At 48.0% G+C, this 23,271-nt stretch overlaps 2 protein-coding genes across 4 annotated transcripts in view; one reads left to right on the top strand and one right to left on the bottom strand.

Annotated features, from left to right (window-relative positions):
- Zbtb5 (zinc finger and BTB domain containing 5) overlaps nt 1-11,462 on the top strand; it is a 31,670-nt gene extending 20,208 nt beyond the window's left edge. Inside the window, exons 2-3 of one of the 3 annotated variants that reach the window (XM_047525794.1) lie at nt 1,555-1,594; nt 7,031-11,462. In XM_047525794.1, coding sequence (XP_047381750.1) covers nt 7,035-9,065 — 2,031 coding nt within the window. In that variant the 5' untranslated portion in view covers nt 1,555-1,594; nt 7,031-7,034 and the 3' untranslated portion in view covers nt 9,066-11,462. The remainder of the gene's footprint in view (nt 1-1,554; nt 1,595-7,030) is intronic. The other 2 variants (XM_047525795.1, XM_047525793.1) reach the window with 2 other exon arrangements.
- A 1,188-nt stretch (nt 11,463-12,650) lies between these two features.
- Nucleotides 12,651-23,023, bottom strand: Grhpr (glyoxylate and hydroxypyruvate reductase). The gene is made up of 9 exons (XM_047523666.1): nt 22,894-23,023; nt 21,056-21,186; nt 20,205-20,277; nt 19,561-19,677; nt 18,450-18,538; nt 16,933-17,037; nt 16,191-16,326; nt 14,664-14,794; nt 12,651-12,986 (listed from the first exon to the last, which is right to left on the bottom strand). Exons 1-9 carry the CDS (start codon nt 22,974-22,976, stop codon nt 12,865-12,867), a joined length of 987 nt encoding a protein of 328 aa, XP_047379622.1. The 5' UTR covers nt 22,977-23,023; the 3' UTR covers nt 12,651-12,864.
- Nucleotides 23,024-23,271: the final 248 nt, after the last annotated feature.

Below are 23,271 nucleotides of genomic sequence, written 5' to 3' on the forward strand. Positions count from 1 at the left end.
TCATAAGTTGAATGATTATATTGGGATGAAAATAGATGGCCGTTAAAGAAAAATTAGTTTGGAGTATCTCCAAAAGGATAATTGTATACAGAAGTAATGAAGAATACAGGTGTCTTTCGAGTTTTGATCATCTCTTATTACTGTTCAGAACTTCAGAACCCCTGGAGAAAAGAAATCTTGAGTCTTCCTTATTGCCCTACCCTGAAGATGGCCAGCTAACAAGGCTAGCTGGGAGTCCCAGGCAGCCCTAGAGTATTTTGAGAAGAGCCTGGAGGAATACTTGTTGATCTTAAGAATTATAATGGAGGTTTTAGCGTAGAGTCGATGAAAAGTTCGAAGATTATATACACTATCCATCTTACAATATTATTTAAATCTCTGTCTTCGTTGGGGTCATTTTAGCTACCTCAGTAGACTCTTCTTCAGAGGCCTCTGGGCCTTTGGAAAATTTTCTCAAAATGGTGCTTCTTGAACCACAATTTCTTTGCTATTTATGCTTTTTCTATAGAAAGTAGGGATTGAATATTTTAGCAAATGACCTTTTGTGGAAAAGGGTGGTGGTTTCTTTTTATACTCAAGATTTAATTGACATTTTAAAAGTAAGCTATTTTTTTCTCATAACTTCTGCTGCTTGTTGCAAAAGAAAAGCATTGGAGAGAATATTACATCCTTTTTTAAATTAAAATGTTGGGTCGAAATGCTATTTAGTTGGGAAGTAGGAAATCTTACCTGGCAGGGTTGTTTTGAAGATTAGAAATAGTGTAAATAAAAAGTACTTAGCATAATAACTGCAAGAATGTAGAGGACTTGAGAGGTAACTGTACTATATTTTATTATTACTGCCACCACTACCTCCATTACTGCCACCCAAGACTGCTGCTGCAACATTGCCAACTCGGTTTTCTCTGGGAGGAGAGAAAGCAGTAAGCTGAATGTCTGCTGCTGCCTTTCTAATAGGACCCAAGTTTACATGGTCTCTAGTTCTTAGTGCAACTCTGGAGCTTGTACAGCTTCTGCAGCAACTCCCTGTTTAGTTTATTTAACTCCTCAAACCAGGATGTTTTTACTACAACGTGCTCATTTTTTGGAATTTGGCACTTAGTAGTATGAGCTTACTTTTGAAGGCAGAGGCTCGCAGACCTGTGAGCAGTAATTACATTTTGTTTAATCTCCCACAATCTTGAGCTGTGAGTTGGTTGGGGGTCCAGGATGATGTGTGCCACTGCCCACCACTGTTGGCTCTTTGCTCTCAGCAGGAAATCTTGGCAAAGCAAGTAAGCTATGTGGCAGTGACTGCCTCCCATACCTGATAGTAAAGATCAGACATCCTCATTTGGAAAGTATATTCTATTGTTGGAAAGTCATCAAAGGTTTTAAAAAATGAAGTAAAAAAATATGACCAACATGTGGCTACTGCTGATAACATTATTCCAAAATTTTTTACAGGCATAATGCCAGCAAAATGCCAACAAAATGGCATAGTATTCTCAGTTGCCATAATAAACCCTTGGTTTTGGTGAATTTTGAGTTTTCCATTTCATTTTTATTTCCCAGGATCCTGAACAACTTTGGCCTGAGCAAGTGGTTGAGCCTGGTAAGCTGCTTGGCATCCATGTTGATCTCTACTTGTAGCAATTTTTGTGAAATGCCATAGTAGTATATGTGAATTTGGAGATTTGCAAAAATCTCAGGGTAATAGCTTTAGAATGTCAGGATCTAAGCCAGGTACTGTGGTGCATGCCTATGATCCCATCAATTCCAGAGTCTGAGGCAGGAGGATCACAAGGTCAAGGCCAATCTCAGCAACTCAGACTCTCAGCAACAAGAGAGACCCTCTCTCAAAAAAAGAAATGTTCTGGGAATATAGCTTAGTGGTTAAATACCCTGGGTTCAATCACCAGTACCCCCTTCCAAAAGTTAATCTTACATGTATATATTTATATTTTAAAAACCACATAATTCCATAGGCTTATAGTTATTTTTTTTAATAACTGCCTTTTTTAACACATCTCCTCTACCCCACCTCCCATGTGAATTTGCCTCCCCTTAAACTTCCAATATCCCATGTGATATTGTAAATCTTGTCCACAAATGAACCACTTAGTATGCTACAACTAAACCACCTCTAATTTTTCTTGGGGCTAATCATTGGCTCATTTAAAATTTTTCTTTTCTTTAATAACATAGTTTTTACACTTTGATGAAACTGCTAAATGCTTAGTATTCTCAGCCACATCAGGTGATCTATTTATTCCTTTTTTTTTTTTTTTTTTTTTTTTTTTAACCTCCTTAGAGATTTTCTTCTTGGCTACTCCATCTTCCTCTAGACTCCGGTCTGAACTGGTTGCTCTTGGCCCACTGCCTAGTTGTCATCTTGAGCTTTATTATCATCTAGAATTCTCTTTGCATGTCTTCTGTGGTGGATCTTCTGTTTCCTATATTGTTCATTTTTCTTTTCCTGATTTATTCTCTATTTCACATCCTTTGGAAGCTTCTTGAGACAGAACATGAGGGAGGTAAACCTTTCAGTTCTTGCTTGTCTGAAAATGCCTTGGTTTACTCTCATAATTGATTGTTTGGCAGGATGTGGAATTCTAAATTTGAAATAATTTTCTTGGAGAATTTTGAAGGAACTATCTTCTAGTTTTCATTGTTGCTTTGGAAAAGCCTAAATGTCGGTTTTATTCCTGATTCTTTGTCACCTGTCACTCCCCCACCCTGCCCCCAACTCAGGATCTTTACTCTCAGGTGTTGTAAAATGTCACTGTCTGGAAGTGTAGGGATTTGTTTCCTCGTTCATATCATTGAGCACTTAGGGGCTCTTTTAATCTTCATAAGCAAATTCTTCAGTTCTAAAATTTGTTTTGATGTTTCATAAATTATTTCTCTCCTCGGTTTTCTGTTTTTTGTCTTTCTTATAATCAGAGCTGGACATCATTAATTAATCCTTTTTAAAAAATTCATTCACTTAATTTCTTTCTTCTTTGTTTTGTTTACAAGAGTGCCTCCTCCTTTTTTTTTTTTTTTTTTTTTTTGGGTACCAGGAATTGAACTCAGGGGGCACTTGACCACTGAGTCACATCCCCAGCCCTATTTTGTATTTTATTTAGAGATAGGGTCTCACTTAGCGCCTCACTGTTGCTGAGGCTGGCTTTGAATTCACAATTCTCCTGCCTCAGTCTCCCCATCTGCTGGGATTGCAGGAGTGTGTCACTTCGCCCAGCTTGAGAGTTCCTCAATCATTCTCTTCCTGCACTTCTACTAACTTTTGTAAAAAACTGAAGTAAAGTCCATGGAAATGCACCATGAAGCTCTGAGTGAAGCTCTTCATGGAGATAATGTGGGCTTAAATGTCAAGAACGTGTCTGTCCAAGATGTTTGTCGTGGCTATGTTGCTGGTGACAACAAAAACGACCCACCAATGGAAGCAACTGGTTTCACTGCTCAGGTGATTATCCTGAACCATGCAGGCCAAATCAGTGCTCGCTGTGCCCCTGTACTGGATTGTCACACAGCTCACATTGCTTGCAAGTTCGCTGAGCTGAAAGAAAAGATTGATCGCTGTTCCTGTAAGAAGCCCGAAGATGGTCCCAAATTCTTGAAGTCTGGTGATGCTGCCATCGTTGTATGGTTCCAGGAAAGCCCATGTGTGTTGAGAACTTCTCTCATTATCCTCCTCTGGGTGGTTTTGCTGTTCGTGAAATGAGGCAGACGGTTGCTGTGGACAAGAACACTACTGGAGCTGGCAAGGTCACCAGTTCTGCCCAGAAAGCTTAGACGGCTAAATGAATATTACCCCTAACACCTGCCACCCCAGTCTTAATCAGTGGTGGAAGAACAGTCTTGGAATTGTTTGTGTTAATCGCCATTTAAGTTTAATAGTAAGACTGGTAATGACAACAATGCATTGTAAAACCTTCAGAAGGAAAGAAGAATGTCTTGTGGACCATTTTGTGTGTGTGTATCCGTTTTAAGTTATTAGTTTTTAAAATCAGTACTTTTTAATGGAAACAACTTGACCAAAAATCTGTCACAGAATTTTGAGTCCCATTAAAACAAAAGTTTAATGAGAAACCTGTGTCTTCTTTTTGTCAACATGAACGTCTATACAAATGTTAGGCAAGAGTTCCTCAACCTATTTCTGGTGTTGAGAATGTTAATTTCATGAGTATAATTTAAGTTTTCTGGTTAGGAATTTTAGTTTGGAAGGAAAACTGGGAGGGATCTTGTCTCAAGCACCTAGTAGATATCTGGGAGGGCTGTATTGATTACAACACTTGGTTAGGGTAGAGAAATAACTTTGTAATTTAGAGGGCCAAATCCTGTAACATTAAAGGCTGTTACTTTTGAAAAAAAACAAAACAACAACAACAAAAAAAAAACTTTTTACACTGGGCATGGTGGTGCATGCCTGTAATCCCAGGGGCTCAGGAAGATGAGGCAGGAGGATTACACAAACACACAATTTTTTGCTACTTTTAATTTCTTCTTTAAAAAAAGTAAAAAACATATTATTTCACGGATGTGCTGTTTTTTTCTCTCTGATGATGTTAATTACATGTGTTTCCCCCCCCTTAGGTTTTTCTTCTTTATTTTTTATTTTTTTAGTTGTAGATGGACATGTACTTTTATTTTATTCATTTATTTATGTGTGGTGCTGAGGGTCGAATCCAGTGCCTCAAACATGCTAGGCAAGTGCTCTACCACTGAGCCGCACCCCCAGCCCCCTTAGTTTTCTTTTCTTTGTTTTTTCCTGCATTGCTTCTGTTTCTTCCAAATGTTTCCCTGACCCCATCCATTTGCTGCTTTGTCTTTTGTATTAGAAGTTTTTTCTTCCAGTTTATGTTGCTCCTGAATGTTCACATTTAAGAGTGAAGCACTGACTGTGGTTGGAAGCTGAGTGGGGACAGGTGGGCCTCACCATATGGAAACTAAATGGGTCCCACCTGTTGTATTGGAGGGGCTTCCCAAATATCAGATTCTCCAGGCTCTGTGCTTCTAGTCTGCAAGTGACTGAGCAGCTGAAGGGGTCGGAGGGTGTCCCATCATTTGTACGCAAACTTAACTTAAAGCTTCAGTTTTCAGTGTAGTGTCTGATCCAGCCTCAGTGGTCACCTAGTGTCCTGAGTACAGGTTCAGTTCCTCAAGCACTGCAGGCCACCACTGCCAGAGGCAGGAGCCCCTCCTTCGTCTTTGTCATTCCCCTGTCATAGCACTTGTAATTCTTTATTAGAGTTGCCTGTTTACTAGTCTGTTTCCCTTGAGGAACTGAGTCTGATCATCTTATCTGTAGTAACCTGGGTGCATTAGCTCTTCAGTCTCCATATTTGTATCCTGAGGCTTAGCCATGTTCAGCCTAACTCCATCCCAGAAGCCACAGATTGAGTCTCTGGAGAGGGCTCCTTCAGCTGTAGAGCCTGTGAGCAGAGGGCACCAAGGAGTGCCTCTTTGGAGTTACTGACCCTGTTTTTTAAACCACATAATGAGAGATTATCCCAAGTCAAGGGTAGAGACTTTGAATCATCAGTCACAAAGTTTCTAGGACATGTAGTAGTTTCTCAGATAAGAATAAGAAGTTCTTATTTCTAATGACTCCAGAAGGTAAAATTGTACAGACATTTAAATATTTCCAGACACAGCTTTGGAAAGCTGTAATATCATTAAAGATATATTGATACTTAAAGTAGTCAAAACAGTGAGTTTAATGCAAACTCTATACTTCAAAATGGACTCTGAAAATTTTACTTTGGATCAAGATTATTCATCTTATTTTCTTTTCCCATTTTTTTAAAAATTGATGTATAGTTTATTGGGCTTTCTTGAGTTATAATACATATATATAAAATAGCTTCTTGTAACAAGTATACAACTCACATATTTTAGTACATTTTTTAGTTGTATACCATGAATGTAATTAGGACATTTAGAATTAGAACCTTGTCATGCCCACCCCCAAATCCCTCTTTCCATTTGTATTCATTCCTTAATCCTATCCCCAGATGAGCATTTATCTACTCTGTCTCTGTAGATTTACCTTTTTCTTCCCTTTTTTTTTTTTTTTTTTTTAATTGAATAGACTTTCAGCCTGGCCTCCTGTCTTCATCTCACCTCTGGGACCTGAACCACTTGTTTCTGAGCCTTCAGGGAGAGGGATTTATATACGTCAGATTGTTTTATCCACTGCCAGTTTAAAAGTTGGTGTTTTGAGAATGCAAAGTCAGCACTCATTCACCTGCTCTTCAGCTTCCAAAATGCCATTGATGTTTTTTTACCTATTCTGATTTTTCTAGGGTTTATGCTTTTAAGACAACAACAAAACCAAAAATTAGAGTGTCCTTTTTTTGGTACCAGGGATTGAACCCAGGACACTTAACCACTGAGCCATATCCCCGGTCCTTTTTTATATTTTGTTTAGAGACAGGGTCTCACTGAGTTGCTTAGGGCCTCGCTACGTTGCTGAGGCTGACTTTGAACTTGGAATCCTCCTACCTCAACTCAAGCCACTGGGATTACAGGTGTGCACCACCAGGACTGGCTGTAGTGTCTTTTTAATGGTGTTTCAGGAATGGGATGGGGGGAGTACATGTATGCAGTTCACTACCATCTAGAACCAGAAATCTTCCACTCTAATATTGATTTGCCCTTTTTGTTTATTTAAGGTTGTGGAGACTGGAATCTCTTGGCATTCATTTGCTGCTCCCAGGGAATGCAGAATGCTAGCAACTTGTGTGAGATCAATATGCCTTCACACACACGTTGGTCTTTGATAACTCAGGCCCTTGGTATTCTTAGTGGGTCATAGGAAGAGTTACAGGGAGCTTGTAAGGAGCCCACGTGTGTGCACAAATTGGCATCTGCTCCTTATCTGACTAATTCTTAGTTTGTGTGCCCATTATTGGAGACATCACAGGGTTTTAACAGGTGCAGGCTTAGCCATCCACACCTTTCTTTTGGTCTCGCCCTTTGAGTTCTGGCTTTGTCTTAAGTTTCTCTAAATCTTAACGCTTTTCTATCATTTCTTTTCCTATAGGATCATGGATTTTCCTGGCCACTTTGAGCAGATCTTCCAGCAGCTGAACTACCAGAGACTTCATGGCCAACTGTGTGATTGTGTCATTGTCGTGGGGAATAGACATTTTAAAGCCCACCGCTCTGTGCTGGCAGCATGTAGCACGCATTTTCGAGCTCTGTTCTCAGTGGCAGAGGGAGATCAGACCATGAACATGATCCAGCTGGATAGCGAAGTAGTGACAGCGGAGGCCTTTGCTGCGCTGATTGACATGATGTATACCTCCACCCTCATGCTGGGGGAGAGTAATGTTATGGATGTCTTATTGGCAGCCTCTCACCTGCATTTGAACTCTGTTGTTAAGGCATGTAAACATTACTTAACAACAAGGACGCTGCCCATGTCTCCCCCCAGTGAGCGCGTTCAGGAGCAGAGTGCCCGCATGCAGCGCTCTTTTATGCTGCAGCAGCTGGGACTAAGCATCGTGAGCTCAGCCCTCAATTCCAGCCAGAGCGGTGAGGAGCAGCCAGCCCCCATGAGCTCATCCATGCGCAGTAACCTGGACCAGCGGACACCCTTCCCCATGCGACGCCTTCATAAGCGCAAGCAGTCTGCAGAGGAGCGGGCCAGACAGCGCCTGCGACCCTCCATGGATGAGTCTGCCATTTCAGATGTCACCCCAGAGAATGGGCCTTCAGGGGTTCATTCTCGAGAGGAGTTCTTTTCACCAGATTCTCTGAAAATTGTGGATAATCCTAAAGCTGATGGAATGACTGACAACCAGGAAGACAGCACTATGATGTTTGACCAGACTTTTGGTGCTCAAGAAGATGCCCAAGTGCCCAGCCAGTCTGACAACAGTGCTGGTAACATGGCGCAGTTGTCCATGGCCTCTCGTGCAACTCAGGTGGAGACTACTTTTGAGCAGGAAGCTGCAACTGAGAAAAGTGGCTTCCAGTGTGAGAATCCTGAGGTTGGCCTTGGTGAGAAGGAGCACATGAGGGTGGTGGTGAAATCTGAGCCCCTGAGCTCACCTGAGCCTCAGGATGAAGTGAGCGATGTGACTTCTCAAGCAGAAGGCAGTGAGTCTGTGGAAGTGGAAGGGGTTGTGGTCAGTGCAGAGAAGATAGACCTCAGCCCTGAAAGCAGTGATCGGAGTTTTTCAGATCCCCAGTCTAGCACGGACAGGGTAGGTGACATCCACATTTTGGAAGTTACAAATAACCTAGAACATAAGTCCACTTTCAGTATTTCAAATTTTCTCAACAAGAGCAGAGGAAGTAACTTCAGTGCAAATCAAAACAATGATGATAACATTCCGAACACCACTAGTGACTGCAGGTTGGAGGGTGAGGCCCCTTACTTGTTAAGTCCAGAGGCTGGGCCTGCGGGCGGGCCCTCCTCTGCCCCGGGCTCCCATGTAGAGAACCCATTCAGCGAGCCTGCAGACTCCCACTTCGTCAGGCCCATGCAGGAGGTGATGGGCCTACCCTGCGTGCAGACTTCAGGCTACCAAGGAGAACAGTTTGGGATGGATTTTTCCAGGTCTGGTTTGGGCCTCCACTCCTCCTTCTCCAGGGTAATGATGGGTTCTCCACGAGGAGGAGCCAGTAACTTTCCATACTACCGCCGCATAGCTCCCAAAATGCCAGTTGTGACTTCCGTCAGGAGCTCACAAATCCCAGAAAACTCAGCCAGTTCCCAGCTAATGATGAATGGGACCACATCCTCATTTGAAAATGGCCATCCCTCCCAGCCTGGCCCCCCACAGTTGACCAGGGCTTCTGCTGATGTCCTGTCAAAGTGCAAGAAGGCCTTATCAGAACACAATGTCTTAGTTGTAGAGGGAGCTCGCAAGTATGCCTGCAAAATCTGCTGCAAAACTTTTCTGACATTGACTGATTGCAAGAAGCACATCCGTGTTCACACAGGTGAAAAGCCGTACGCCTGCCTGAAGTGTGGCAAGAGGTTTAGTCAGTCCAGCCACCTGTATAAACATTCCAAGACTACCTGCCTGCGCTGGCAGAGCAGCAATCTTCCCAGCACTTTGCTCTGACTATTTGTCCTCGGGAGACAGCGTGGCCAGTTGTGGGACTAAAACTGAAATTGTTTTTGGTGGGTGGTTAATGCCATTGGGTTTGAGGGCTTCCACTGCCCAGTGGCTCTTGCAATTTTCAGTGACTAGTAAGTGGACGACTATTACGTGTAGCACTTGTGCTGCAGCATTTCCAAGTGAAATGCACATCTGGGGAGAGGGATGTGATCCCTGGAACCAAGTTCTTCCTTAGGGTTGAGTGACATAGTCATAAAGTAGTTTGTAATTGATGTTAAAAGTGGCACATTTAAAAATTAAAAATTGAAGTGCAAAAAAATTTTTTAGCAATTTTTGTAAAGCTCTGTGAAGCATTTAATTACATATCCTATATGTAACGGGAATATTGTATCCCTGTACAGTGATGCAAAGTACACTTATGTGTAACCGGTGGCACCTTGGTGCCTGTCTGAAAGGAAGGCCCTTGAGGACATGCCCGTCTGCCACAAATGCTTTAAAGTGTATCCTGAGCTAGTCCTAGGCCTCGGAAAGTACTGTATTTTTTATTTTTGTCTGATTTGCAGTCACAGACACTGCACTTTGGTGCTGACACTGGGTCCAGGGCAAGCATTCTCTTAGACTAATAGGTGTATATACTTTTGAATACATCTCTGTTGGATAGATGTTTTAAAAGTTGCTGGTTTTAAAGACAAAGTTGTAAACAGAGTCTGTACTTATATGGAGTGACAAGTAAGGTATTGTTTCTGTATGTGCGGTTTTAGCAGTATTCTAACCAACTCGTATTACCGATGTTACAGTTCATGTTTGAAAGTCAGGAAAGAGCTAGTGTTTGTCTTTGTTCTGATGATGTGGAGTCATGTTTTGTGGGGTTTTTATGGTGCATTTATCTTTTGCTCCATCCAGACCTCGAAGGCCAGTCCAGTCTGAAGCATCCCACCCACAGACAAGCCTGTTCTCTGCTTCCTTTCTTCCTGTACCCTATGGCATCTCTCCCAGGCCTAGATTACTGTTTTCAGTTACAAACTAACCAAAAATAATGCCACCCCTCCATGGGTTTTATTACTGTTATATACTATACTTTAAAAGTATAGACCCTAAACTTTTAGTTTGCTCACCCAGCCGAATACTGAGTGTTGTTTAAAATCCAAATGAGGTCATGTTAATGGATCAATATTTTCCAGGCTCTGAAAGAGAGTTAGGTGGTCCATAGCACACAAGTCACCTAGGAGCATTCAGAACTGTTGGGAATAGTATTTGGGTCACTGCCCAGGGCCTTTCTGGGCCCTCTTGCCTCACTTGCCCAGCTTCACCTTGCTGTCCTCTGACACATGCTATCAGGGCTGTTGGTGGCACCTGTGTCAGGCCACATCCTGGCTCACATACAACCAGGGGAAACAGCATGGGTTCATGCATCTCTGTAGAACTCACTTCAGTTTGTGCATGACCATGAGTTCATTTTATTTTTTTATATGGCTTTCTCAGAGACACTAAACCATTTGTGCATACTTCAGAAAAATTATTCAGTTCTTACATTTAGAAAACGAAGTATTTATGTGGAGCCTAAAACAAAACTGAGCGTGTCTTCTCCTCTTATCTAGTGTGTGCAGTTTCAAACCTATGGAGAAACCCATAATGTTCACAGAGGACTTGGCATCTCCTAGGAACTGATTCCCAGGGAGGAAAGCCCAAAGGGAAACCTGTGACTTTTCCTTTTGAGCAGACATGGGAGAGAGACCATTGGAGGATATGGAGTCATCTGTGAAATCCAGTTGTGTGTGTGGCTCATTGTCAGCAGTCCTGATCGAACAAGGTGCAAGGGGCTCTACAGCCGCCACCACCATGTGACGTAGGACCCATGTCCTGTGAGGAGTCAGGTGGGTCAGCAAGGAGAGCAGGAGGCCCAGCCTAGGCCTAGGGCAAGGAGCCAGCGTCACAGGCAGAAGAGTGCGGCCCTCCTCGCCTTCTATCTTAGGTGCTGCCAGGAGCCCACCCCCTCGCCCCTGCTCGCGCTCAAGTGTACTCCGCTTTGGGGCCTGCCTCTGACACTCCTGGCGCCTTGCCTCTCCCACTGCTGGATGGAACCTGGAATCTCATCTACCTCTTAGTTTCTACGTGTGAGAAGCAAGATTGCAGGCCAGTGTCCTTGGACAATGCAGTAGCACTTAAAAACTAATTCCAAGGTTCCCTGAAAACCAGTCCCTGGGTTCCTATGGTCTGGAGTTTGTACCTGGATTATCTGGTGTTGGGGACCTGAGTTTTGATTGGTTAGCCTTAATCACAGCCTGGCATAATCATGTAGAATCTCTTCTGGTGAGCACATCATCAAGTTCATCAGGGCGCCCATGTCAGTGGTGCTATGCTGGTCAAAATTTGAGATTTTGAAATAAAAAATTTGTCATATTTATGCCTCTAATTATGTGTTCTTTTTCTTTGCTTAGGTTCTTAGGGTTGAAAGAAAATAAGGAAATAGTTCTTTCTCTGTTAGACCTGCTTTAACTGGTACTTTTAAAAACTAAGCCCCCTAGATAATAATGTTGTCAAAAACTGGTCATTCTGCTCAAATGTTTCCTTCTGCTTTCCCCAGCCCTTCATGTCTTTGAGCTGTGGACTTGGGTAAGCTTCCATTCTTAGTCCACTGCTTATTCTTGAGGGCCGCTCAACCTTGGACTTTGCTCTGTACCTGCCTCCCAAGTTTAAAGCCAGTTTGGCTTGGCTGGTAGAAGAGCTGGAAGCTGATTCAGCACCTAGCAGAGCTTTGGCAACAGCCATTGTGTCCTGGCCTTAGGAAAGAGTGAGAAAGGAACATCTAGCCAGGCACAGTAGTGCAGGACTATAATACCAGTGACTTGGGAGGCTGAGGCAGGAGGATCACAAGTCCAAAGCCAGCCTCAGCAATTTAGTGAGGCCCTTAAGAAACTTAGCAAGACCCTGCCTCAAACTAAAAGCGGGGAGGGGCAGGGATGTGGCTCAATGGTTAAGTGCCCCTGGGTTCAAGCCCCTGCTACAAAAAAAGGAAAAGAACATCTAACCAGGCTCCCGTGGCACATACCTATAATCCCAGCAACTCAGGAGTCTGAGGCAGAACGATCTCAAGTTTAGGGCCAGCCTGGGCAACTTAGTATAAGACCCTGTCTCAAAAAGGGCCTGGGATGTTGCTTAGTGGCAGAGCACCCCTAGGTTCAATCCCCAGTACCAAAACAACAAATTCTACCTGAGGAGGGGGGCAATGGACAAGATGCACAAAGGAGCAAAGTGTAGGTGCAGAAACACATTTTGGAATTGGGGAAACTCACCAGCCTCCAATTAACTAAGAAGAGAAGAATGTGACCAGCCTAGTCCTTTCTTCTAATTAACTCTCCTTTGCTATATGTTCTCTTTCATTTCCCAGATGGCCTAGATATCAGGTTCAGTGCCATGGTTAAATGGACTGTGCTTGGTGATGGACAAGAGAAGGAATTCAGGCAGGATCTAAACATTAAAATGCCCAGGTGAGGGCTGGGGTTGGAAACAGGTCACCGGATGCCCCAAGTTAGCAAAGGTAAGCGAATTCTTTTTGTTAGTTTCCCCCAGTCACAGGCTGAGACAGTCTCTCAGAAAAATTATTTAATAATAGAATTACACGCTTTTGGCTCAGGTGTACCAAACCACGAGAGGCAAGCACATCTATCAGCACCAAGCTGCCCTGGCAGGATCAGTACAGATGAGGCTTCCCTGTGGCACTTGCTGTGGGTCCAAAGCCAGCTGGGTGTGTCAGCTGGAACCGCAGAGCACTGTGGCTTCAGCCGCAAGGTCTCCTGTCTGGCTACAGCTTGAGTTCACTGGGCATAGGCTGCCCTCTCAGGCCAGCCAGCAAGTTGTTAGCCGCCAACAAGGACATGGTGTTGCGAGTTCTGTAGGTGGCACTGCCTATGTGGGGCAGGATGACTAGAAAAAGAGGAGACAAGAAGGACAGCTCAAGAGTGTAGGCCAGGCCTCCTTCCATGGCGTGGATTTGCCAGAAAGAAGGAAAAAGAGAACCTAGCCCGGTATTCTATTTGCCTTCCCTTCCGTCACTCCCCCAGGCTGGGGTTCACAGTAACAGAAAGGGACAGAGGCCACTGAAACCCAGCCAAAGCTTCAACACAAGCATGGCAAGGTGATAGGGGGCCTTGGTGCCTATCTAACCCAGCCCTTTGGTCACTAGATGGCGAAACCATTCACCAACTTAGCCCACCCCTGTGACTCTGGAAGTGATGCCACAGGGCTTTTGACCTACAAAAATAACTCCCAAGTCAAAATGCTGGACAGCACCGCTCCCACAGTTCCCTGAGGGCAAGTGAAGTCCCTTGTCCCTAAAGAGCTCCTTCTGAAGCAGTATCCCGGGGTGCCGAACTGGCTCCAGACATGAGGGAAAGGGGCCAGTTTTCTGGCTCCAAGCAACAGCCCTGACATTACAGCCAGTGTTCCTTGCAGGCTGGCGTGGGGGTGGGGAAAGAAGAATTTCCAAGGGATTCAATAATGAGAGCATTCATTGGGATGACGGTAAAGGACTAGTTTGGGTTTCCATTCAGGAATGTGAATGGATAACCCACAGCCCTGACCACTCAGTGGTCTGGAGGCAGAAACCACAGCATTGCCTGATCAGAGAGAAAAGAATTATCAGTGGGCTGGGGAGATAGCTCACTTGGCAGAGTGCCTGCCTTGCAAGCACAAGGCCCTGGGTTCAAATCCCTAGCACCGTAAAAAAAAAAAAAAAAAAATTGTCACTAGGTATGAGTTAACTAGGTAGCTGAGAGGGCAAAACAGCATGCACTAAGGCTGTGGTTCTCTAAGGGTGGTCCCAGGACCGGCAGCAGTGGTGTCACCTAGGAGCTTGTTAGGCATGCACAGTCTCAGACCCCAGACCTGCTACCCAGAACCCCTTGGGGTGGGGCCCAGCAACCTGTGTTGGCTCAGTCCTTCTAGGTGACCAGCAAACCAGCAAGGAATGAGAACCACTGCACTTAGTTTCCTAGGTAGCAACTGCCAGAAGCATCTCTGGGGGAAAGGGTGGGATGCTAAAATGCAGAAGGCTGAAGGAAGGGCCCTGGGAGCTGAAGCTCAGACCCTGCGGGGAGCACTGACTGGTGAGGGCCCAGAAACTGGAGTCCTCTGCTGCTAGGGGAAGAACCATTGCCACGCCACTTAGGCGAGCGGAAGGCAGGAGGGAGCCGGCATCCAGTGCCCCGTACTGATGAACTTGGCAGCACCAGTGGGCATAGCAGAGGCACTGCCTCGCCCACAGAGCAGAACAGGGAAGGGAGTCTGTGGCTGAGAGGACAGCTTTGTAACTGGTACAGTTTTAAACACTAGTATCGTCGTTACTCATTTTCTCACACGCTGGTAATAGCAATTTACAGTAATGGATTTTACTCGTGGAGACTGGGATAAGATACAAAGCCAGTCACCTTTACATGTTCCTTTAGGGGCAAAGTGTCACTAATAGCCCGAAAATTTGTGGTCCCTGGGTGTGTCCCCTCTGTTTAGCACTGCTTACACTAGCTTTGCACCCAGCCCCCATGACCACTTCTAAACACTGGTCTCACAGGGCAGCGATGAGTGCTGGAAATGCAGAGTCCTTACCACAGTTCTTCAGGGTCAGGAGCGGGTGGTTTGTAGGCAGTGGTTCTGGGGTTGTCACATCCAGTCCAGCAGCTGCAATCTGACCACTGGCCAAGGCCTGGTACAGGTCATCCTGGTTTACAACGTCTCCCCTGCAGATGACAGTTGGTGATATGGGTGCCCCAATGTGTCCTCCTCCCATACCACCTTTAGGGCAGAACAACACACAATATGAATTTTTCCTCTAACCTAGCACTTGGTAGTGACTTCTGAAGCAGTATCTTAAAGTACACTTACAGAGAGTCTCTTTCTTTTCTCTCTCTTTTTTTTTTTTTTTTGCATAACTGAAATTGAACACAGGAGTATTCTACCACTGAGCTACAGAGATAGGGTTTTGCTAAGTTGCCGAGGCTGGCCTCCAATTTGTGATCCTCCTGCCTCAGCCTCCCAAGTCATTGGAATTACAGGTATGTACCATAGCATCCAGAAGGAATACAGATCTTATACTCAGAGAACCCCTAACCCTGACACTTTCTAGCTTTGTGACCCTGGTGAAGTGTCTCATTTCTCTGAACCTCAGGCTCCTTCTCTGTAAGACAGAATACCTTCTAGCTCCTAGGAATATTGGAAGGATTAAAGCACTATGGCATAAACAAGCCCAGAAGTCTGCATTTGTTTTGGGCCCCTTGAAGGTGTTTCTAATCTGATTAGCCCCCAGACTACCCGCTGAGAACTACAGCATGCCATTAGGCACCTGCCTAAACAAGAGCAGAGAAATGTATAGACACCAAACTGCATCCATCAAAGTGAGCTGCTACAGAAGGAAAGAGCTGATTTTCTAGAAACTTCATATGGTGCACTAAATCATACTTGTGCAATAAGGAGTATTGTAATACAGTCCCCTGTACAGTCCTGTACATGGTGCACTTATTTGTAGCTAAACACTGGAAATTACAAGGACTTTTGGGGTGCATGAACCCTCAGGGTGACCTCATCCAATTCCTTCCTCCAAACTGATATAGAAGGTTGAAAGGGTACCAATCAGGAAGGGGGTACCCTTCCTGATTGGCAGAGGAGGGAGATCTGTCCCCAGTCCATGCCCTGTGACCAGAAGGCATGCCTGGGGACATCCTGGGGAGCCAGGATGAGTTTTGAGTTTTAGGGTCTGTCTCCGCAGGAGCATAAAGGTTCGCACCACTGAACTCATGACAGGCTTAGCAGTGTGGAAGCTCTCCAAGGGGCCATGCAGATTAGAAAGTCCGACTCTTCGTGGTAGAGAAAGACCTGCTCCAGGTTCCCTGGTGACATGCTGCCCATCAGGCCTTCACTCCCCGAACCACACCACTGGCCCAGCCCTTCTCTGACTGTTTCTTCCTGTCCTGGCTCTGCATGGCCTTTACTATATTTCAGAGGTGCTGGAGACTGGCAAGCTCGGCCTGGTCTCTCAACAACCTGCAGGGAAGAAAACCCCAGATGGCAGCAGCCAACAAGGAAGGCCCTCTCCAGACCTTCTGGGTGACCCAGGGGTGCTGGGTGGCCCTAGGCTACCTGCTGATGTTGACAAACACGGCTGTTTTCTTCATCTTCTGGAAGAAGTCCCTGTTGCAGAGCCCCTTAGTTGCAGGTGTTAAGGAGCAGGCCACAACGATGAAGTCAGACTCCGCAGCCAGCTGGTCGATGGGCACTGGGTATGGGCAGGGCTCCGTCAGAGGCCGAGTCCAGGTTAGGGAAAGCAAGATGGTGTCCTCCCACTCCCCATGACAGAACCCCCCGAGACACTTTCTGAAGCCTGTGTGCACCTGGACTGCTCTAGTGGCTGTGGGACCCTGGTGAACCACACCATCACACCCAGCCTGCTAGTCGGACAGGTAGGGAATGGCCAGAGAGGACAGGAGCTTACTCAAGGTCACACGGCATCTGCACTACTTGGATTTCACCAGCATCAAGCTAGACATGTTAAAGGGGTAGAATGGTCGAGACCCAGCCTGCCCTCTGCTCACCACACTGTGTAGCCCCCCAGGAGCTGGGCCCACCTGGACCAGGTGGGGATCACCAGCTTAAGGAACAAGGAAACAAAGTGCTTGGCTCTTCCTTAGCCTTGCACGCCTCCACAGTAGTACCCATGGGTTGAGGGAATGCCCTGCACTCTGATAACACACAAGGGACACAGCATAGCAGCCCCCAGACCACCTGGAACCCTGCATTCCACCTGCCAACGCCATCTTAAAGAAAAGAACCCCACCCCCAACTGAGTACAGACAGCTCCTTCAGAAATCAAGGTTTTACCTACCAAACTCGGCCTGGAATTCTGCTGCTTCCTGAGGCTTGGGTTGGCGCCCTGTGTAGAGAAATCTCTGGACACCAAATGGATTCAGTCGCCGTGCAATAGCCTGACCTAGAGGAAAGGAATCAAGAGTCCATGGCTTGTTCCCCACCCTTCGGAGGACAAGGGCAGCTCCCAGCAGCTCCAGGGACAGGAGACCCTCAGGAGCGGAGCCTTTCATCAGTACACTCCCATGTTAACGGTTCCTGTCTCATCCGAGCTCAGGGTTGTCTAGGTGTAACCAGGCCCCAGCCAGCCTGCTGCCCTCAGGGATCTGGAGGCAGTGCCACAGCTCCTCTGCGGCTGTGACTGGCTTATGCTGTCTTCACATGGCCCAGTCATCTTGAGGGCCATTTGCTAACCTTCTCCAAGAACTGCAGCTGGCATACCAGGAGATGCCGGGGCAAGCTGTCCCCTCCCTCCTTTCGGATCCACTGCTCTGTCAGTGCAGTCCAGGCCTCACTGGATGCTTTGGTACCGTCCAACTGCCAACTCGCTCCAACCTACAAGACCTCTGTAAACACGTGGCTGCTGAGCCAGGCTTGGGCAGTTGGATTTTCAGACTTGGAATATGTCCAGAGTCGCTGGGCTCCTCCAAGCAACTCTCCAGTGAGCGACAAGACCGCGATCTGGCCAGACAGGTTATCCACACTCCCCACCCTTAGCTTCACCCCTGCAGCAGGGAGGACAATGAACCACTGACAGCTGCTTGGTCCAGCCAGGCCTTCCTGTTAGACTTCTCTAAATAGGGGTCACTAGAAGAAAAGAAGCTCGCTGTGTCTGCAGAATGGCAAATAAACTGCCCACTGAGACCTCTGGTTTCTGAGAAGGTGTCACAAGTCAGTGCCTTTGAAAACCCAGGCCTGGGGAGCACAGGTTCTCCCACAGTAAACCACTCCTGAAGGCCCCCACCAGCATCCCTAACCATGACCTTGTTGTTGTTGGTTGTTTTTTGTTTGTTTGTTTTTTATTTTCAGTACTAGGGATTGAACCCAGGGGCATTTTACCATTGAGCCACATCCCCAACCCTTTTTATGTTTTTATCTGAAACAAGGTCTCACTAAAATTGCTGAAGCTGTCCTCTAACTTGAGATCCTTCTGCCTGGGATTACAGGCATGTGCCACCTCACCCAGCTGTTATTTATTTTGAGACAGAATCTCACTAAATTGCCCAGGCTGACCTTGGACTTGCAATCCTCCTGCCTCAGCCTCCTTAGTACTTTCATCTGTTCTTTATGGAGCTGGAATTCTCAGGAAACCTGGCTTCTAACACTTAGTCCTGATTTTATTTATTCATTCCTTTGCCTGTGTTCTGTGAAGTTGTGTCTTTTCATCGCAGATGTCCCTATGGCAGGCAAATTGCCCTGATGGATGCAGTTCAGGCAGCCTTTCCAAGAGGGACCACCAGCATTCGGGTGTGTGGCACCGGGGACTGTGTCCAAGACGCAAGGGGAGGAGCAGGCAGGTGTGCGGGGGAGTCTCACCTATGCGCCCCAGTCCCACAATGCCCACAGTGCTCTGCGTGAGTCCATAGCCACACATCCACAGGGGCTTCCACGAGGTCCAGCCGCCACTGCAAGGAGGGGGGAGGGTAAGCGGCCTGGCCCGGGCAAGACGAGGGCCCATGGGGACTCACACCAGCACCCCCAGCTGTGGTCCCAGGTCTAAACCCACCTTCAGGTCAAACGACTGCGTGTGGAATGAGTGATATGCACGCTCAGTACCGTGAGCATGCAACAGGGACCGTGCCGTCCTTAAAGCCATCGGGGACACAAATCGAGGAGGGCTCCCAGGACTCAGAGGCTCTCGCCCCCTTCTGCATATGGGGAAGCTAAGTGATTCGCCTGAGGCCCCACTCCCAGCAGAACTAGGACCGGGGATTCGAGACCATGTTCTCTCAGTGAAGTCACAGCGCCCCTGTTGCCCTGGCTGGAGCCACCACTGAGAATGTGCTGACTCCCTAGACAGGACAGCAAGAGGACACTCAGCACTGCGCAAACTCAGCCCACATCCCACATTTGGCTGGCGTCCTGGCCACCTTCTCCAAGGGCCTGCACCTGCATCTCCACCCATGCTCCAAACACCCTCCCCGACTCTGGGGACAGACTGGAACCCCCCTCTGGAACCCACAGGCCAGAATGTACAACTCTGGTCATGCCAGTGGTGTGCGCGACACAGCACCCTCAGCAGGTCTGGGGTGGCACCCTGTTCCTAACACTGAAAATCCCTGAGCCTCATGGTAGAGTGGTCAGATGTGGCTCCCAAAAGGATTATGAAAAATTTTGGTCCTCAGTTCCTGATTTTGGCATCACGGACGCTTAGCATCACCCCAGTGCCCAAGAGGACTCCGCCTGGCACTCTGCCATGCCAGCCCTGATCTGCTCCCACGCTTCACCACCAGCAGGACGTCTTCATCCCTCAGGTGCCCTCTTCTCCTGTGACTTCACCATGGGCCCTTCCGTCGCACTCTGTGAAGTCCTCTCCCCTCATTAGCTGGGGCACAACCCACACAGAGAGCACATCTGGGCCAGGCTGACCCAGGTGCTCAGAACCAGCTGCTGAGCACAGCCCACTTTCCCGCCAGGCGTCACTCACTTCTTTACTTCCTCCATGGCCTCTGGCAAGCGGCGACAGGTGGTGAGTAGCAGAGAGACGGCAAGTTCTGCAGTGGCATCTGTCAGGACATCTGGGGTGTAGCCCACCCGGATCCCACTAGGAATCAAACATCTGGTGGTAACAACAGCCTCAAGCACCTTCACCGATGTCTATTGCTGGATCGTGTCCATGATGTTGCTTTGCTCCTTTGCTCTGCCTACCAGGAAGCTCAGAATTGTAAATAAGCACTAAGGAATGGTTAGTCCTCATTCCCATTTGGGTTATCTCCCTCTTTAGGAGGGACATGAAGATGGAAGACTGGAGTTTAAAATCTGGAGCCAGTAATAACTTAATCTTTCTGAATTTCCTCATCAGAAAAGGAAATAATAATAATATTTGCATTTTCTACTTCCAGGGGAGTTGTGAGGATCAGAAAAGATCACAAACATGAAAGGGTGATACTACATGGAGGTACCCACTTTGTGACCTTGAGTTTGTTTTAACTGACTGGTGCACATGTAGATAAATTTCATCACCAGCCACCTGACATTCTCACTGAATATTCAGGGGCAAAGATAAATGGCTCCCACTCTCTGAGAGCTGCCCTCACTCCAGGACCTTTCCAGAGCCCCAGCTACATTTACCGCTTTTTGATTTCATCCAAAGCCAAGTGGTCGACACCCACGGACAGTGTGCTGATGACTTTGAGGTTGGCCCCTGTTGTATGGAAAATGCATTGTTTGCATCCTTCCTCAAGGAACTCAAAGCATCAACCCTGGGGATGCTTTATTATATAACCCTGCTTATTATTATTTTCCTAGACTAAAAGCCCAGCATCTCTGTTCCTCAGGTAAATCTTCAAACAGACACAATGGCTCAGGGAGGCTGTGTCCTGGCCCAGTCATTCCCATCAGGGTCTCAGACACCAAGGCCCCTGCTCTTACCCACTGCACTGTTCATCCAGTGAGGCCTGGAATCTCCACTGGCCACCCTAGGGCCTCCCCATGGATACTGAGAGTACTGAGACAGTAGCTAGACCAAGGTCAGGGCCTGGAGTGGCTCACTCTGACTCACAAGACTCTCTCCACACGTGGCAGCCTTGGAGTGCAAACCTCTTCTCCAAACTGTCACGACACAACTTCACAGGGGTGTTCACCTACCCCAGGGCGGAGACCCATGGCTGGGGTCATGCAAACATCCTAGGTACCTGCTGGTGCTGGGCACTGAGCTGCACACAGACCCAAAAGGGGCAGGGTCTTGCTCAAGGTCATAAAGCAAGTTTGTGCAGGGTGGGAGGGGTGCCCTCTCCCAGCCCCACCTCACAGCTCCACACTGTGGTCTTTGCCCTCCTAACGCCCACCCCAGGGACTCACAGCAGGGAGGACGGGTATCAAGAGCCAGACGGAAGCAACTGCTCCTCTGGTCCACCACTGCAAGGGAGGCCCTCAGATGCACGGGCCTGAGGCAGCCTCAGAATCCCGCCACACACACACACCTGCAGCATCCAGGAGACCCTTGTCCACGCGATCAGAGAGGAGGCAGAGCAGGCCATGGGCCCCCACCACACGACGCTCCAGTTCCTTGCTGGGGATGGGCTCATCTGAATCCCACTCCTCCACCTCGCAGCTGAAGGGAAAGACCAACCACTCAGGAGACGCAGGGCCCTAACCCCGCTGGCAGGCATTATCTTCTGCTTGCTCTGGCTTCAGGCTGCCTGGGGCTGGCTCAGGGGAATCAGGGTCAGGTGTGACCTCCGAAATGTCCACAGAGAGTGGTTGGGGGTGGGGGTAAAGGGCTATTACAGAGCAGAGGAAGCCAACAAAGGCTGGGGAACCCCAGATCAAAGCCTAAGTAGAAATGGAGGTAGTCCTGGGGACAGTTCTCAGTTCAACACCAGAAAAGTTTTCTCACACTCACAGGGGACCTTTGAGGGACCAATTATAGGGAAGGACAGGGGCAGGGGGTGTTCCTGCATCAGATGGAGCTTGGTTTCAATGATCAATTGCATCTCTTTCTGTTCTGAGTCCATGAAACTCAAAACCCCCATCATAGACTTTGCCAGGAAAGATAAGCTCAAGCCCAGTCTGCCCCGGAGCATGAGGGCATGCTTCCTCAGAGCTCCTGGAAACGAGGTACTCCTCCCAGCCAGGGCAGCCTGGGGTGTAGCTCAGTGGTAGCATGTGCGAGGCCCTGGGTTTGATTCCCAATACTGCAAAAAGACCAAAAATCAATTCAGTGCAGCCACATGAACGGAGCATGTGTGTGAGCAAGATGCAGGACGGCCGCTGCACCTTCCAACAACCCCTCCGGCAGCACCTCCTGACCTGAGCCCCCAGGTGAGCACGGCATAGGTGCTCCAGCAGTGGGAGCTTCTCCTTCTCCCTTTAGTACAAAATGGGTCCTAGGCAGAGGCTGTGCTGCACTGAACAGAATTCAAAAACAAATCTCATTTTCCCTAGAACTGGTTGCTGAGGCTGGCTGCCACCTTTTCCCAGTCTGACACTGCAAGTGCAAACACGGCAAGAATGTGGTCCCACAGGTAAGACTGTGATCCCACGGGGGGCTAAGTACAAACCCCAGCTCCACCAGGGGCAGTGCAACTCTGGACAAGTTACTCACTCCTTCCAGCCGTTTTTTTTTAGTGAAATACAAATTAAAATACTGACTTCACAGTGTTGCAAGGATTAAGTTTGTGTATATGAGGCACCTGGTAAGGGTGGCCCACAGAAATGGTTCAATGGGAAAAGAGTCAACAAAGTCCCCTGCCAACCCTCCACGTGGCCAGACCAGTGACCACCACTGGTGCCTGACCCCACCTGCCCATCAGCCAACCTTAGCGGGTAAAGCATTAGCAGCATGGACCTTGCCTCACGGGCAATCTCTCCTCTCAGAAGGCTGATGACCAATGCTCAAGGTCCCTCCTACCGGCCCAGTGCCAGGTCCCGAGTTCTGGCTAGGAGCCTGGTAAGAGCTGGACCCTAGAAAAGATAATCAAAGCCTCCCCAAAACTCCAATCGTGATCCGGTCGGACACAGCTGGAAAGTCTGTGTCCAAAGCCCAAGCTGCAGGCCCCGTCTCTCTGGTCCCTGGGATCACCTCAGCCAGCTCCCTAAACAATCGGGGACTCAGAAAGACGCTCCCAACCCGCCCAGAGCAGCTCGGGGCGCCCCCAAGGAGCTCCTGGAGATCGCTGAGTCACCCCGTGCAGGGAGCCTGCGGCTTGGGGGCGACTACCCGCCAGTGTGGCCGGGGCCAGGGTGCCGAGGGCTCCGCAGCCGGCTCGCGGATACCAAGACGGCCGGGCCGGCCGACCCGGGGGCTCCGGGCTCTTACTCTGCCGCCTGGGCAAGCGCTGCCCTGCCCTCGGGGGGGATCCTGCGGGTGACGAACACCTTCATGAGTCGCGCCAGCCTCATCCAACCTGCAGCCGCAAGACACTGACCGCCCGGCCCGACCCACCGAGACGGAAGTGGGGGCGGAGCCGCGGCGCTGGCCTGAGCGGGGCCTGCAGGGGGCGGGGCCGGAGCTGGCGGCGGGGCGGGCTGGGGGTGTGCGGTTGGGGCTGTTTTCGCAACTGCGTGTGGGGATGTGAGTCCAGGCTTTGGGCATCTGTGTGCGCCTGCCAGCCCTAATGGCACTGGGACTGGTTCTCTCGGGGTCGCGGGTGACACAGCTGAGCACGAACGTCTGCTGCCCCAGAGGCAGCATGGC

This window comes from Sciurus carolinensis, chromosome 14 (assembly GCF_902686445.1).
Source record: "Sciurus carolinensis chromosome 14, mSciCar1.2, whole genome shotgun sequence".
Classification (NCBI taxonomy): Eukaryota; Metazoa; Chordata; class Mammalia; order Rodentia; family Sciuridae; genus Sciurus; species Sciurus carolinensis.